Source organism: Microplitis demolitor, chromosome 5, assembly GCF_026212275.2.
Source record: "Microplitis demolitor isolate Queensland-Clemson2020A chromosome 5, iyMicDemo2.1a, whole genome shotgun sequence".
In the NCBI taxonomy this organism is placed as follows: domain Eukaryota; kingdom Metazoa; phylum Arthropoda; class Insecta; order Hymenoptera; family Braconidae; genus Microplitis; species Microplitis demolitor.
The window spans coordinates 6,790,259-6,805,956 of NC_068549.1; the positions used below are offsets into that span (position 1 = coordinate 6,790,259).

The 15,698-nt window shown below is 27.9% G+C and overlaps 1 protein-coding gene across 6 annotated transcripts in view; it reads right to left on the bottom strand.

Moving 5' to 3' along the window:
- LOC103572043 (uncharacterized protein CG43867) overlaps window positions 1-15,698 on the bottom strand; it is a 65,220-nt gene that overhangs the window by 48,231 nt on the left and 1,291 nt on the right. For all 6 annotated transcript variants that reach the window (XR_001345407.2, XM_014444778.2, XM_014444776.2 and 3 more), the window contains exon 2: window positions 8,239-9,518. Coding sequence is in view for 5 of the 6 variants with exons in the window: in XM_014444778.2 (XP_014300264.1) it covers window positions 8,239-9,186 (948 nt within the window). In the remaining variant the exon portion in view is untranslated. The remainder of the gene's footprint in view (window positions 1-8,238; window positions 9,519-15,698) is intronic.

The window sequence follows — 15,698 nt, forward strand, 5'->3', positions numbered from 1 at the left end:
CGAGCCACACGTAGCCAGATACTTCACACCAAAGAGAATGCTTCGATAAATAGTCAATACCTTTTGAACTATTTTCACCACTACACATTTCATTTTCTCATTTTCTTTTTACCATACTCTCATCTTTTTCTTCATTTTCTTTCTGTCTTTGTACTCTGAACGTGCATTGAAATTGTGCTGAGACAGCAAGCTTGCACTAACAAAATATATAGCTTATCTGTAGATTATGTAGCTTATTTCATGATATTCATTTTCTCAAAATTTATTTTATTTTAATAAATTGCGATTGATTATTTATTTATTACACGTAAAAAAAGGTGTAGTTAAATTTACCACAATTGGGGATACATATACTTCACGGAGTAGTAACATATAGGATGAATACACATTTAGTAATGACTACTAGCCTATTGTGATACACCAACTGTGGTAACATCTACTACTGTCGTTGGTTAAAACAAGTCTTTGGTAAATGACAGCTGTGGTTTTTACTACTCCACATCATAGTTTCTAATTTTTTATCCTTAATTTATTTTTCAAATATATATTAATCGATATTTATTATTTTCATGGAATTTAAAAAGTTTTAAAAATTATAAAATTCACATCATATTGTTCGCAAAAAGAGTTTTTAAATATATTAAAATGGATTTATAAGTAATAAATTCGAAATGTCACACGCACTAAATTTTTAAAATACATTTTTTTTCTATACGTCATGATATTTATTTTTCATTTGGAATTATCTTTATGACAAATTAATTCTTACATTACTAACATAGTTTCATTGAGAATTTAATTTTTGTTGATATAAAATACAAGCATGTAATTTTAAAGGTTATAATTCACACATTTAAAGATGTAGTAATTTTAACTACAATTGTGGAGCTAGTACAACCACACAGTGGGGTAAAAAAGTTTAAGGTGGTGCTGTCTTTTTCGTTTGTCAGTCATTTTAATCCACATTGGAGTAGATTGTACAAATTATGTGATATTGCGTACTCCAAAAATAGTAATACCAACTAAATCTTATAAAATTGTGTGGTTAAAGAAACCACAGGATGAGTTTTCCATACTACATTAAGTAGTTACTAGGCCTACAAATTTTTACCCCAGTCGAATAGTAAATAGAACTACTACAGTAGAGATTAATCTTATACAGTGTCATTTATGCTACTCCGTTTGTCGCTATGATGACCACAAAGTATAGTTTGATTATTACTAGTTTAGTGTAGTAAATTTAACTCCATCATTTTTTTACATATACCGTTCTGACTGTGATTGGATTATTTAAGTACATAAATTATCAGTAATTTTAATACATCCTATAATATAATACGCTTTTCGTTTACGAAATTATTTTTTTTTTATGCAAATATATATCTCCTTAAAAGAAAATAGAGAAAAAATATGTAGTTGATACACATCTGAGTGTGTTCTTAGAGCGTCTTCTGCTTAAAAAACGATTAAAGCCGTGCTTTAAAGTACTTCTACTTCTTCAGTCAAGTATTCAGAAGTACTTGCCCGTGTCCGAACTCGTTAATTTGAAGTGTCCAATCTCAGTAGCTTCTTATATGTATGCTTATATATACATATATATATATATATAAGAAAGGTGAACGAATCTCTTTTAATGTAATTGCATTTGAAGACGAACGAGGCGAGGAAGGCTTCAGTAACAATAATGGTCTTGTCGTTTAAAAAAGATCTAGATAAGCCAAAAAAAAGGTATTTCAAGTACTTTATTTACTTTCATTCCGAATCATATTGATAAAAATTGATACCATTGTGGTTCTTATTCAAATTTAATCCAAAGTTTATTTTCATTCTTGAAGATTTTCATTATTGCGATAATGAAGACTGTGCTTTTAAAGAAAATAAAAAAAAGTTTGAAAATTCGAACGTACAGAGCTCGTTCAAAAAATAAAATGCACTGAGAGAACAATTTATTTGAACCAACTAAATAGATTTATTTGACCGAACAAAATCATTTATTTCATTCAAATATATATTTGGTTATAGTTAACAAATCTTGGTTGAAAAAAATTCCACTGCGGCTGGTGGCGCTATCAAATACAGATTTGTTAACTATAAACAAATCATTATTTCATTCAAATGAACCATATCTTTGTCTCAAATAAACAATAATTGGGTCCATTCAAATATGGGATATATTTGCCTGAAACAAATCTCATTTAGCTCAAATAAATTGTTCTCTCAGTGTGCTAGTAATAATAATAATATTAATAATATATAAGTATAATGAAAAGTAGAATAAAAAAGAAAATCTTCCATATATTTGTTAATAATAAAGTAAACGCCCCCATTATTAGCAGAGCTCATACTATTGACATATATTGTTTTAATTTATTAATTCTTTGATTAACTGTATGAATAATCACAATGCTCAATACTTCTTATCAATTTGATATTTTTAGATGGAAAAATAGTTCGATTTTATTTTCGGGTATAAACTATTCACTGTAAAAAAATTTATTTTTTCACGTAGACCACTATCACAAGAAGTTTGAAAATTTTTCACAATTTGATTTAGAGAAATTGTATTTTCAGAAATGGTTTTCACTATACAGTTCAAATGTAAGTGTATCATTTAAAATTATTTCAGGTTCATTATAGTCTAAATAACCCCAGTCATTGATTTAGACTGATAAATATTAATTAAAATATACAAGTAGAGACATCAATTAAAGCGTCGAATGCAAAAAAAGTTGAGTTTATCTTAAGAATAATAATACAAAAAAATGAAAAAAAGAAGTATGAAAAGTGATCAATATACGGCGTTTCCATATGCAGGAAGTGATAAAAATAATAGTAATAAAAAAGTGGCAGCTAAATTTTTTCATTAATTAAAATTAAACAAAAAGGTCTTAGAAAAAAATCTATTCAAAAAGTGAATCAATATTGAAACTGTGTAAATAAATTGATAAATTAGCTTTAGAAATGTTGGGAAACGTAGATAATGAAAACATTTTTCAGTAAACAACTCGAATGATTAATCTTTGTAAAATTTCGTATTGTTAAAAATAAAGTTTTACTCAATAGACGACAATAAAAAAATTTTTATCAATAAAGAATACTTCAATTATCATTCTATTTTTCAACTTTTCTATACTGAAAAATTTTGAAAAAATAAAGAGAGATATGAAAGTTAAGATAATTTTATCTCGAGTAAAGTCTTTTGATATCATTGATGTAAAGATGGCAAATTTAGATTACAAATATTGCAAAAAAATTTAGTTTACAATAGAATTGATTAGATTATCAACCTGGATTGATAAAAACAATTTTATAAATGATATTGATAAAAAATATAAATATTTGAATTTATAAAAAAAAAAAAGTTTATTTATTTTAAACCGAAATCTGTATCGTTAGGAAGACTATTTATTTAATTGTCTGTGTCATGAATCGATACAAAGGAGGCGGCTTTACAGGATCAATGCAAGAGCTAAATACTACCAAGAGAGATATTTTATGTCTTTGCTGTACATATATGTGTATCTTGTATATATATGTACGTAGTTGGTTGATGCGGCTAACCACTTTGTATTAGTGCGGAAGTTTCACCGACGCCAAGGCGTCACGGCGCCACTTTTTCGTCTTCCAAATGGAATATTGTCACGTTATATCTTTCTTCCCTTTCATTTCTTTTACTCATCTTGAGACATCAGCTTTGAAAAGCTCAGTCATTTGTATTTTTGTATAAATAAAAAAAGATATACAAGAAAATTTATTACTGCGGAATATCTAAAAAAAAGTTTTTTTTTTCTTCTTCTTAATATAAGGACGTTAAATCGATCAAAATATAAAAATACTTTTTTTCCATTTAATAAATGAATCGTTTATTTGAGAAACCCCATAAGTCAAGAAAACAAAATTTTTCAGAAAACACAAAAAAAATTTTTCTGGAAAAACTTGCCATTGAAATAATAAATAAATAACTGAAGAGAATAATGTTAGCGTCTCTGAAAAATATTCAAACAAGAAACATTCAATTTGTTAATTGAAACTATTTAAAAAAATTATTTAAAGTTGATTGACTTATGGGGTTTCTCAACCAAACGGAAGATAAACTTATAAAACCATTATTTTTTCATTTTTTTCCACTCAAATAATTTATTAGACTGATAAAATGAAGTATTTAAATTCTGAAACTCAGAAATTACAAAAAATAATAATTCATTTAAGTATTTTAATTAGTCATATTATTTATTTATTTTTTTTTTTTTCCAAAAAAAAGCGCGAATTTTAAATAAAAAAGAAAAAATTATTTCTATAAAACTAAAACTGCATATGTTTATTTGAAAAACTCCATAAGTCATTGATATATGGGGTTTCTCAATAAAATAAAATTTCTGTCACCCCATTAATTGTTGTTTAGACACTGATTTGATGGATATTTTTCTTAATTTCTATGGGGGGACATCCAAAAAACCCGAAAATACAAAAAACCCAATTTCGAAAAAACATGACTGATGGGGTTTCTCAAATAAACGATTCAAATAAATTATGAATAAAAAATTTTAAGCTACATTGTGGAGTAGTAAGAACCACAGCTGTCATATACCAAGGAGTTATTTTTAATGACAGTAGTAGATGTTACTGAAATTTGCGTAGGCTAGTAATCGTGACTAAACAAGTAGTATATAAATCGTATATATTACTAGTCAATGTAGTATATGTATCCTCGAATTATGATAAATTTAACTACACCTTTCTTTACGTGTTTGACATTTATAAAGTGAAGTAAATCGACACCGACAATTGTCAACTCAGATATAAACACGAAAGTCATCATGTAAATTATAATGATAATGAGTTTTCAAGTTATTGAGAGACAAATCAAGATAATGGGACATATTTCACGGTAATGTAATAGGTAACCGAATGATATTACTCCCCTGAGTTTTCTTTTTATTCACTCTACTGTAGAGTATATTATCATTTTCGTAAATACTCAATGGAAGCCATACATTTTACTAAATGTACAAATAAAAATTATTTATTAGCTAGATTAATCACACTAATGTTTTAACCAGTTATCACATCATTAATATTTTCACATTGATTTTTATTGAAAACAATGAATATTCAACTATTATATAACTACAAGTAAAATAATAAGGATTCATTTGCCGTTAATTTTACCAATTAGTTATTATTCATTATGTAATATCCAAGTATAATTATAATTAGACAAATTACGGTGAGATACTACAGAGGGAAGTAAGCAAAAACCGCACCATAATAATATCATGCGGAAAATATTACGAAATCGTGATGTTTATCGGTTTTTTCTCGAATATTTGCAGTTTGATCCTCAATTCTGACTTCAGATTCGTGTTCAACGGGAAAAAATACGCCGGAAAATCAGTCTGACACCCAGCACACATCACTTTTTTTTGTGGACCTGTATTATTTAGGATAGAATTATGGAAATTCATAACTGTATTCATTTGATTAAAAACCTGATTATTTTAATTGAAACATTTACATCATAATTAGCAGAATTTATCAAAAAGAAAAGAAAATGAAGAATATTATGCTTAAAAAAATTTATTTTATGGATTTTATTTATTTAATTCAAAATTTTAAATGAAACTTTTACTTTTGTTTCTGCTTTACTTTAAACAGTAACGGTACAAACTTTATAGACAAACAAATTAGAATTTCCAACGAAGATTAAGATAAAGCTGGTTGAGTTAAAGCACTTGTTTTATATAAACGTATAATATACTAAGGTAAAGCAGGGGTGCTGCCATTATCAAAGCAAAACGGCCATCTTCAATTTTTTAGTTTAAAAATGAAAGAAATATTTAAAAATACAACAATACATTTACGTTCTACGAATTGAAAATTGTGCTATTTAACTCTGAGAAAAAAAAATCTTTTAAAAAAAAAATAACTCTTGATGGTTAAGTTTTTTATTTCTTAATTAAAAAAAACTAATTCTTATAATGGACTGAGTGCTAAACCCTTAAATGGCACACACCTGTGAAATGACGTATGACCCCAGCGTGAAAAAATTTCCAAAAAAATCGTCGGGAGTCAAACTGGGGACACCTGGTGTCATTCAAGGATTGATTCAAATAAATTTCAATAAATTTTTTCCTTCTGTATAAATACACTTGGCTCAAACTAGTGTTCTTTTTGCTAAGATAATTTTTCTTGAGACAAAAAAGCACTTCTTATATTAAATGATTTATTTATTGCTAATTCGTAATAAATTCATTTCTCAGCGCAAAAATGTATACTCTTCAAAACAGTTAATTTTTTTGCCAGTAACGAAAAATTGTAGAAATAATCTCTACTGCATTATCTGTACAATGATGCATAAAAGATGGTTCTGTGTACTAATAAGACGATAATAACAGAAATAGTTGTAGAAAGGCGAAAAAAATGTTTGATAGTAAAGCACTCTCTAATGCTTCGCATTGTGAGTCGTGCAAAAATTGCAGTGTAATACACGCATCTTCTGTGCATATTTGAACAAATGGTTTATTATATTAACAAGCATATCAGACAAAAATTATTACTATTGTAATAAAATGATTATGCCAAGCAATAATAATAGTATATTTTGATGCATTCATCTAATTTCTATTTTTAAAAATAATTCTGAATCTAAAAATTATTTGGTAAATGAAAAGATGTTAACTTTCTGTCATAAGCAGAATTATTTAATATTAAAATAAGGGTGATGATTCTTACGTGCTTTATCTTATTTTAATCCATAGTATATAGCAGTTCATTGAACGTGACCGCGCATACAATTATTTAGTCTCAAGGATGTTCATGCATCGAAATATATCATAATCAACTATAAATTATATTTTTTTATTGTATACTTGATGCCTCTTATCATTTATTTTATAATATACGATCTGAAGTCGTAATAAAAATAAATAAATTGGTTTGAAGACACAAGTTTTTCAAGTAATAAATTGTTAGAATATGGTCAGTCAACAATGAAAATGTAGTAATCCCGATGAGAGACAGGCTCAAATGTTACCGTTCATTGCATTGTCACGGATCAAATATCTCAGTGATAGCTCCCAACGGAAGCTTAAGGAAAAATAAAATAAAAAAAAAACATATCAGGGTAAGAGCAAAAGCACTCACGTCGAGATAATCGGGTATACGTTTTGAACAACAACGAGGTAAAAAGCAAAATAGATTCACTTTACGAAAAAAGTACTTTCATTATCATGACAAAAAAACTTTATTTATGATAATAGATTTTGACTTTTGAAAACTAACTTTATTTTTTTAATCGGATCAAAATTATTGTATTAAAATTCAAACCATGATTAGAAGGGGCTACTAGTGTGACCGCCTGAAAAAACGATGATTTTTGGGAATTTCTTTAAAGAAAACTTCTGCATAGAATGTTTTAAGGATATATGTGTGGATATATAATGAATACAAGATCAAATTTTTGAATCAAGAAATTCACAATTCAGCGAGTTATTCACGATCTCCCAACGCTCAAAAAAAAAAGTCCCCCCACTGCTGCAGTGATTGCAACCTTCACAGTCCATGAAATCAAAAAAACCAAAAAGTATATTAAACTAGAAGGCATTTCCCTTACCATGACCTTCGGGCTAAGAAAAAAATTGAAATTTAACAAAGTGACAGAGTTTTTAAAAAAAAATTCAAATTTTGCGCGAAAATCTGATGATTTTTGGCCTGCCAAAATTACATTTTTGATTCGATCGAAAAACTGAAGGTTCGTGGTACGTAGAAACATATATAAAAGAAACTGCGATTCAAATCAAATCAATCGGATGAATTGTCTTCGAGTTATGGATGCAGCAATTTTGAAAAATCTATTTTCGAGAACCGATAAGCGGCTGCTCTTCAGATGGCTGTAACTCAAAAAAACTACTCGAGATATGCACTATAAATTGTAGTATATTATTTTTGAAGGTATAGACTATCGAAATATGCAAAAAAAAAAATTAACTGATTTTTTAAAATTTCATGCTAGTAGTCCCCTTTAATTATCATTCACAAGTATGAAAAAAGGTTGCAAAATCAAAGTTTGAATCAAGTGGACTAAAGAGGGCACTTTAAACATACATCATACATCTTCAATATCAACAAAGTAAAACTTTGGATAAAATCATCTCAAAAAACCAATTAAACTTTCATGAGTACCAACTCAACTCACTTAAAAATTATGTTTATTAATTAAAATTTCTTCCATCAGCTTACCTTCTCTCGTAGCATATCTCGTACTCTCGTCGCTTGACTTCTGCTCCGATGAAGCTCAAGTTGTAATTCTAAACATCTCTCTTGCCAATTTAGATTTTCTACCGTAGCAGCAAAACCAGCATCGAAGCTTTTAGAAGACGAGTAAGCCGTAGTTCGACCATCAAATCGTTCTCTCGGTTCGTCACTAGCAGACGTTGCTGGTGACATTGATGAATTGAAGGTAACATCACGATCAATTGATGCTCTACGAAATTGCTGTTGTTTACCACCACCAAATGCCGTCAATATCCTGTCAACATTTGAACTCAATGATGAGCCACCTTCACCACCGGCATTTTCAAATAAAGGTGAAGATGCATCAGATGACGAGTCATTTTCAAAATTACCATACGAACTAAAATTATCCGATTTATTTTCATATAGATTTTTTTTGTCAGCATATTCAACGCAACCACTTGATTCAGAGCTAAAGCTAAAAGGTGGTGGCATCACACCATGATAAAGAGATTTATTGTCTTTAGATCTTAGTTCAATATACCCAATATTACTTTTATTATTATCGACAAAAGATTTGTCTCGACGTCCATGATGTGAGTTATCACATGGTACATTGACATAAGTCGACGTTAAGCTTCGAGAATGTACAGGTGAATCATTTAATTGCTGTGATCTATTAGATGGTAATACCGATACTTGGCGTGTTGTACTACCGCTACGTTGTCTCGATAGTAATCGTGTATTTTCATGATTAACATCTGATGTTTTATTACTTCCACGTGATTTATTTGATTCAAAGACACTGGCATTTTCATAAGTCCGATTATTTAAACCCAGTCGTGGGCTACATGGAGCTGAAGAACTAGAACCAAAATCCGAGGCGAGTCGGGCGATTGGATCGAAGATCTGGGAAAGTCGGCGACCTGCCGAAGTGCCTCGTATGTCATCCATCACCCTCCTCCTCGTTGTCACGCACACACGCGTGCATATATACACGCATACATGCACTTACATCAAACGATATTTTCTTAAACGTTTACGTTGGCATTTCTACTTTTACTTAGATGGTTTCAAGAAACTTCAGTGTCTTCTATTAGGAAATCGCGTAAGTTCACGATAGATAACCATAATATCGATTAATTCAAAATTTTTTATCATCACATTTGAGATTTTCATAATTTCTTTTGTTTTTTTATTTTTTTTTCAAATATTCGTTGGATTGAAATGACTTAATAATGATTTTGTTGGAATTTGTTCTTGACTAACACTCGAATCGTTGAGTTCTGAAATCAAAAAATTAAAAAAAAATTTAATTAATTTCAATACCAAATGCTTTTTTTTTTTTTTTTTTTAATTATTCAATTCATTTGAAAATATTGTATAGATACTAAAGTAAAAGTTATTTTGATAGTCAACTTTATAAAATATATTTTCTAAATAGCCAACGGCTTCTTTGATTTTATCATGAAAGTTATGACGATCATATAAATAATCTGTTAGTAATGTCGGTATTGTTAAACATATAAATTTTATATCGTTATCAAAGGGCATTCCAACTGATTCATGAAACTTTTGAATAATAGACTTTATTACATTATGACAAGTAGATAATTTATTTAAATTGTTGTATCCAATGTACTCATACATTGCGAGTAGAATTAATAAACGATAGATAGTATTATCCCAATTCGAATTATCTGTCTCTGGTATATTATCATTTATATTAACTTGCGGGACAATTATTTTATTAATATTTTTAATGATATTAATCAATGAGTTCATATAAAATTTTTTTTTCCTCTGTGAAGTTAAATGCATGTCTAATATTTTAATCCCAAAATTACACAAGTCTTTTAAACCACTAGTTTCATTTCCTTTCATATTTTTAAGTATATCTTGTACATAATTATCAGGATAAGATAAGTGTGTTTCATAATTATTGTTATCACTTAAAAGATATTTAATATTTTGTTTTATTGTTTGTATTACAATATTCTTGAAATTATCGTTAAATTTATCATCAGCGGTAGTATCAGTATCGATACTATTTAAATTTATTAATTGTTTGTTTAGTGATTCTTCTGATACCGGCTCTTTGGATTTGAATGTTCCCGCTGAAAGAACTTGATCATTTTGTAGTGATTCCCAATTATCATTAGTCGGAGTGGGAACATAATTAGGTTCTTGTAAATCCAAAAATTCTTCAGTTGAAGCAACATTATTTGAATTATACTCTAAATTAATTGGTCCTGTCGTGGGAAGGACATAATTTTTATTATTCAAGTACCTTCGAAAGAATGTCATAGGAAAACTCACTATGATAGCAAAAATGATAGTGATAATAAAAATGAGATAATAAAATGAACTCATACTTAACATTTATAAATTTTATCATTTGTATTAATGGTAATGCTATTCTGTTTCGCTTCTAATATAATCATATAATTTATAATTATTTTTTATTATCAGAATTAATATTAATTTTTTAATTGAACATACTACTATTCTTTTTTCTCTCAACTAGAAATATAATTATAAAAAAAACTTTAAGGATTTTAAATCTAAAAAATTCGAGAACTTTTGAAATTTTATCATTATGATAATAATGCAATATTAGCGATTAGTTTCAATTATTAAATTTTTTTATTGAATTAATATTTTTCAACGATTTAAAAATCAAAAATTTTTATTATGAATCAATTTAATAATAATTTAAAATGAATAAAAGTATGAAAATATTCAAAAAAGTAATATTAGGTAAAAAAGGCTATTCAGCAGTCGAAATAGAAGTAGATATCTTTATGTATAAATACATATAAATGTAAAAAGTGTATAACCAGAATCGGAGGCATTGGGAAAACTACAAAAAAGTTTTTTTGAACAACATCAAAAACGAATGCAATAGCAAAATTTCATTTAATGAGAAGTAAGATAAGTAATTTCTTTAGTCTAGGCATATACATTTTTGTCCAGGCATGAAAATTAAAGCTAATGCAAAGAGCTTTCAGATGCATCTTGAAGAAATTTGATAAGTTGTTACAAATATGAATTTTTGACATTTTGAAATGCTGTAACTTCTAAACTAATTGATCGACTTCACTTATCTTCGAACTTGATCTCGAAACTCGTCTACAGAAAATGTGTGCTAAGTTTCATTGAGAACAGTTGAGAACTGTGGACGCTATCGTCGTGACAAGCCACGCTCAATCGTATAAATATATAAACTTTTGAACCATATATATTTCCTGACTCAGCTTGTCGAGCTGAAAATTTTTCTAAAATTTCGTCATGAAGACAAATGCAATAGTTAGATTTCTATGAAATCTACTAAAAAAATATGTACAATATATATATATATATATATAAACCTGCAAACGGAACAATGGATAGTAAATTACAAATTCACTGAGAAAAAATAGAAGTCCAACTACTGGAAAGAATACCAAAATAGTCCACTTAATTTACTCTTAAGCGTTGTAGGGGGAAATTAACTACTGGATTTTTTTTAATGATAATGTGTAAAAAATTCCGTAAATCACGAAAATAATAATAAGAAAGCTGAATTCGGCCGCGTTTTTTAAATAAATAATAAAATAACAATAGGGAAGCCGAGACACCGTGTATTTTCATTAGAAAACTTCTATCTATTAATGTAAAACCCTATGATGACTGATATTAAATTAAACAGCGATAATTTCTGAGTAAGAAATGTCAAAAACCAATCTCCTGGGGCTTATTATGTTCGCGAAAAAAATTAATTAAAAAAACAAAATAATTAGTTGTTTACATTTTGTCACGTTGTCGTTCACAGAGCTGCAGAAACTGAGCTAGAGGGCGCATGCAAGCCTGGTCTCAGTGGTTGTCATCTACTGCAATTTGAAATGTTCTCACCATTCCGTGTTCGTTCTTACATTAACATTGTAATAATAGTATTCGCGTGAAGTTATTTTTTTTATTATTTATTAATTTAATTTTTTGAAATGAAATTAAATTAATAAATAATTAACAAAATAATAATTTCTATAACACAGAATGATGAGAACATTTCAAATTGCAGTAGATGACAACCACTGAGACCGGGCTTGCACGCGCCCTCTAGCTCAGTTTCTGCAGCTTTGTTACCGACAACGTGACAAAATGTAAACAACTAATTATTTTGTTTTTTTAATTAATTTTTTTCGCGAACATAATAAGCCCCAGGAGATTGGTTTTTGACATTTCTTACTCAGAAATTATCGCTGTTTAATTTAATATCAGTCATCATAGGGTTTTACATTAATAGATAGAAGTTTTCTAATGAAAATACACGGTGTCTCGGCTTCCCTATTGTTATTTTATTATTTATTTAAAAAACGCGGCCGAATTCAGCTTTCTTATTATTATTTTCGTGATTTACGGAATTTTTTACACATTATCATTAAAAAAAATCCAGTAGTTAATTTCCCCCTACAACGCTTAAGAGTAAATTAAGTGGACTAAAAGCTTCAGAAAGACTTAGGACCGGAGACATACTGGGAAGATAAGAAGCTGGAAGCATATGAGAAAGAGCAATGAACGAGAATCAGATGCGAAACCTAGGCAAAACAAAAAGTAAAAGGTCCAAGGAAACGAAATGCAGATCGTGCTCAAGGCAGAAAGAAGACTTGGAAGATATCTGGATATGCCCAGAGATCAGGAAGTTAATGAAGCACGAGACGGTTAAGGCCTAGACGTTCAAGGCGAAAAAACAGAGTGAAACTATAACAGAAAAAATCCTTGAAACACTAAGTACGGAGCAGGAAAAAACAATAATCAATTATGCCAAAGAATACGAAGTGAAAATGTTGACTAGCAGACAAAAAGAAAGACAAAAGTGGGAAGAAGACAAAAAAAAAGTGAAACTAAGCAGAGAGCCAAGGTACAGAAACGAAATATTTCATGAATAGAAAGGAATTATTTATTATAAAACAAGATATCTATATCTACAAATTGATAGGTATTCTTTTTGAACGTGCATCACGCAAAAACTACTGAATATTTTGAGATTAAATTTGCACTATAAAATTCTACGTATTTCAAACAAAGTTTTTAGCTATATATTATTATCATTCCAATGATAAGAACTATACTTTTTTAAAATTTCATTTCAATAAATTTTATCAATTATCGATTGTTATTTTTTTTCAAACAAATTAAAAGAACATTATTTATCTATTTATTAATAACATACGCCAATCAGCTATGTACAACTAGTTACAAAATATATCGATTCAGATATAAAGAAAACTATGATTTGAAAAGATAAACATATTCAATTATAATTCAACTTTGACTTTTTTGACTGAGGAAAGAAAAAACTTGATTAATTATTAAGAAGGTTTTTAATATTTGAGTGAAAAACTGATAGAAATCCACCAAAAAAATCTATGTCTGAATTTAACTCGTTGACTTGGTTCGCTATTCTATTGTACGGTCCATTAATTACGTAGTTTTTATTAGATCTTTAGCGTGTTAATTATTCGATTGCTCCTGAGACATTATATAAGTATTCTACGTCAAATCGACCACTTTGGAACCCGATTCCCTTCGATTTGGCTAAAAACTTTTTCTCATTTTCTACTCATTTTCTAAAAGAAAGGCTTTTTTTCAATAGTCGATAACTTTAAAAAACGAAGAAAATTAACTAATCAGGACTTTTTATTCGAAATTTTCGTTTTTAAATTGGATTTGAAAAAATCATCCAATTATTTAGAAAAATTTTTTTAATTTTCCCATTATATTCTATATATTCTATAAATACATATATTCTTTATATTTCTAATCACTTTTCATTACCCCGCGAAGCGGGCGGGATCTGCTAGTACTTAAATAAATTTATAAAATAATAAAACTAAAATCGAATGGAATATTAAATAACAATGCAATAAATTTGAAAAAAAATGTGTAATTAAGATTACATATTCATAGGTAGTAACTTGCGTTTAATTTTTTTTATTATCATCTCAAGTAGTCTACTCTATTAAAAAGCAATACGTGCAGCCTCGTAATATAAATTTACATGTGTAATGGTTTGACGTGAGCTCATTATGATCATAAATAGATTTAAAACTAACTAAAATAAATTTGCATAAAAAAATTTTTAAAATAAGTTTCTAGACTTATAAATTTTCTATAAAATACTCTCTGAAGGTCATCTTTTTAAATGTAAGAATAAAAAAATAAAATAAAAACATTTTATTCATAAATAATAAAATAAAATAAAAAATACTTTATCAGTATACAAAATCTTTTTTTATATTTTATATGAATAATATCGAACGTATTTCTTTTATCCGTTAAGGTACCTCACGTTTACGATTCTCAGTCATCTCTATCATGTATTATTTATATTTTACCAGATCCTCGGGCTAATGTATGCCTTTTCTTCCAGTCAATTTTACGCAAAATTTATGTGTCCCCAAGGGGCCAGGTTAGTAGAGGCTAACCGAAAGAGCATTACTGCGAGTGGAGGATTATTTATTCCAAAGTCTTCGGTGATATAAAAGTAGAAAACAACGAGGAGCTTTTTTCTATTAAAATCTCACGATAAATCTAATATCATCGAATCTTAACAATCACAGTTTAAATATACATATATACTTCTTTTTTTTTGTAATTTCATTCAATTCAATTCAATTCAATAATACTTTATTTTATTTTTAGATACTCATTGAAAAAGTTTAGATTACTTTATCTGTATCACTTTATACCAAAATACATTTAACTCGGATTTTAATATTATTGTAAATTCATAATATATATTAACACAAATGAGTGTGAATGTAGCAGACATAAGACATAATAATAATTTTGAATAAATAAATAAATGATTTTAAAAAATGCGCGTACGGATTTTTCATTAATCTAAGTACGAATTTTTAAATTTATATTCTACTTACATTTAATTCATTTATTCTTAAATTTTTTAAATTCTCACCTGTCAGTTGCATTTACACTCATTTAGACAAATAATAAAATTCACTTAAGTACTATTGTTTTTATTAAATTAAATGTATTCAACAAATAATGAGCATGCGGATGTCATCATTTTGACTGTAACGCCAACGCACATACAACACGCATTTGTTATAACGTCAAATACAATATAAATTGACTGACATAATTTAACTAAGATAATTATTAACGCAATTAGTAATTAAATTAATAAACAACATGAAATATGTTAAATAACCGGTTGAAGAATTATTAATGTGACATATATTGACAAATAAATATTATTGTCTATAAAAAAAAACTTACTATTTTTTTTAGTAATTACGAAAATTACTAATTATGTCGTACGCGGAATGTAGTTTACTCCAAAAAAAAATCTCGTCTTAACTACACGCAATTCTATCTTCAAGACTTGTTCTCATTCAATATATAAAATATTTATCGAACTTGTACTATTACTAAACATTATTATTACTTACTAAAGTAAATAA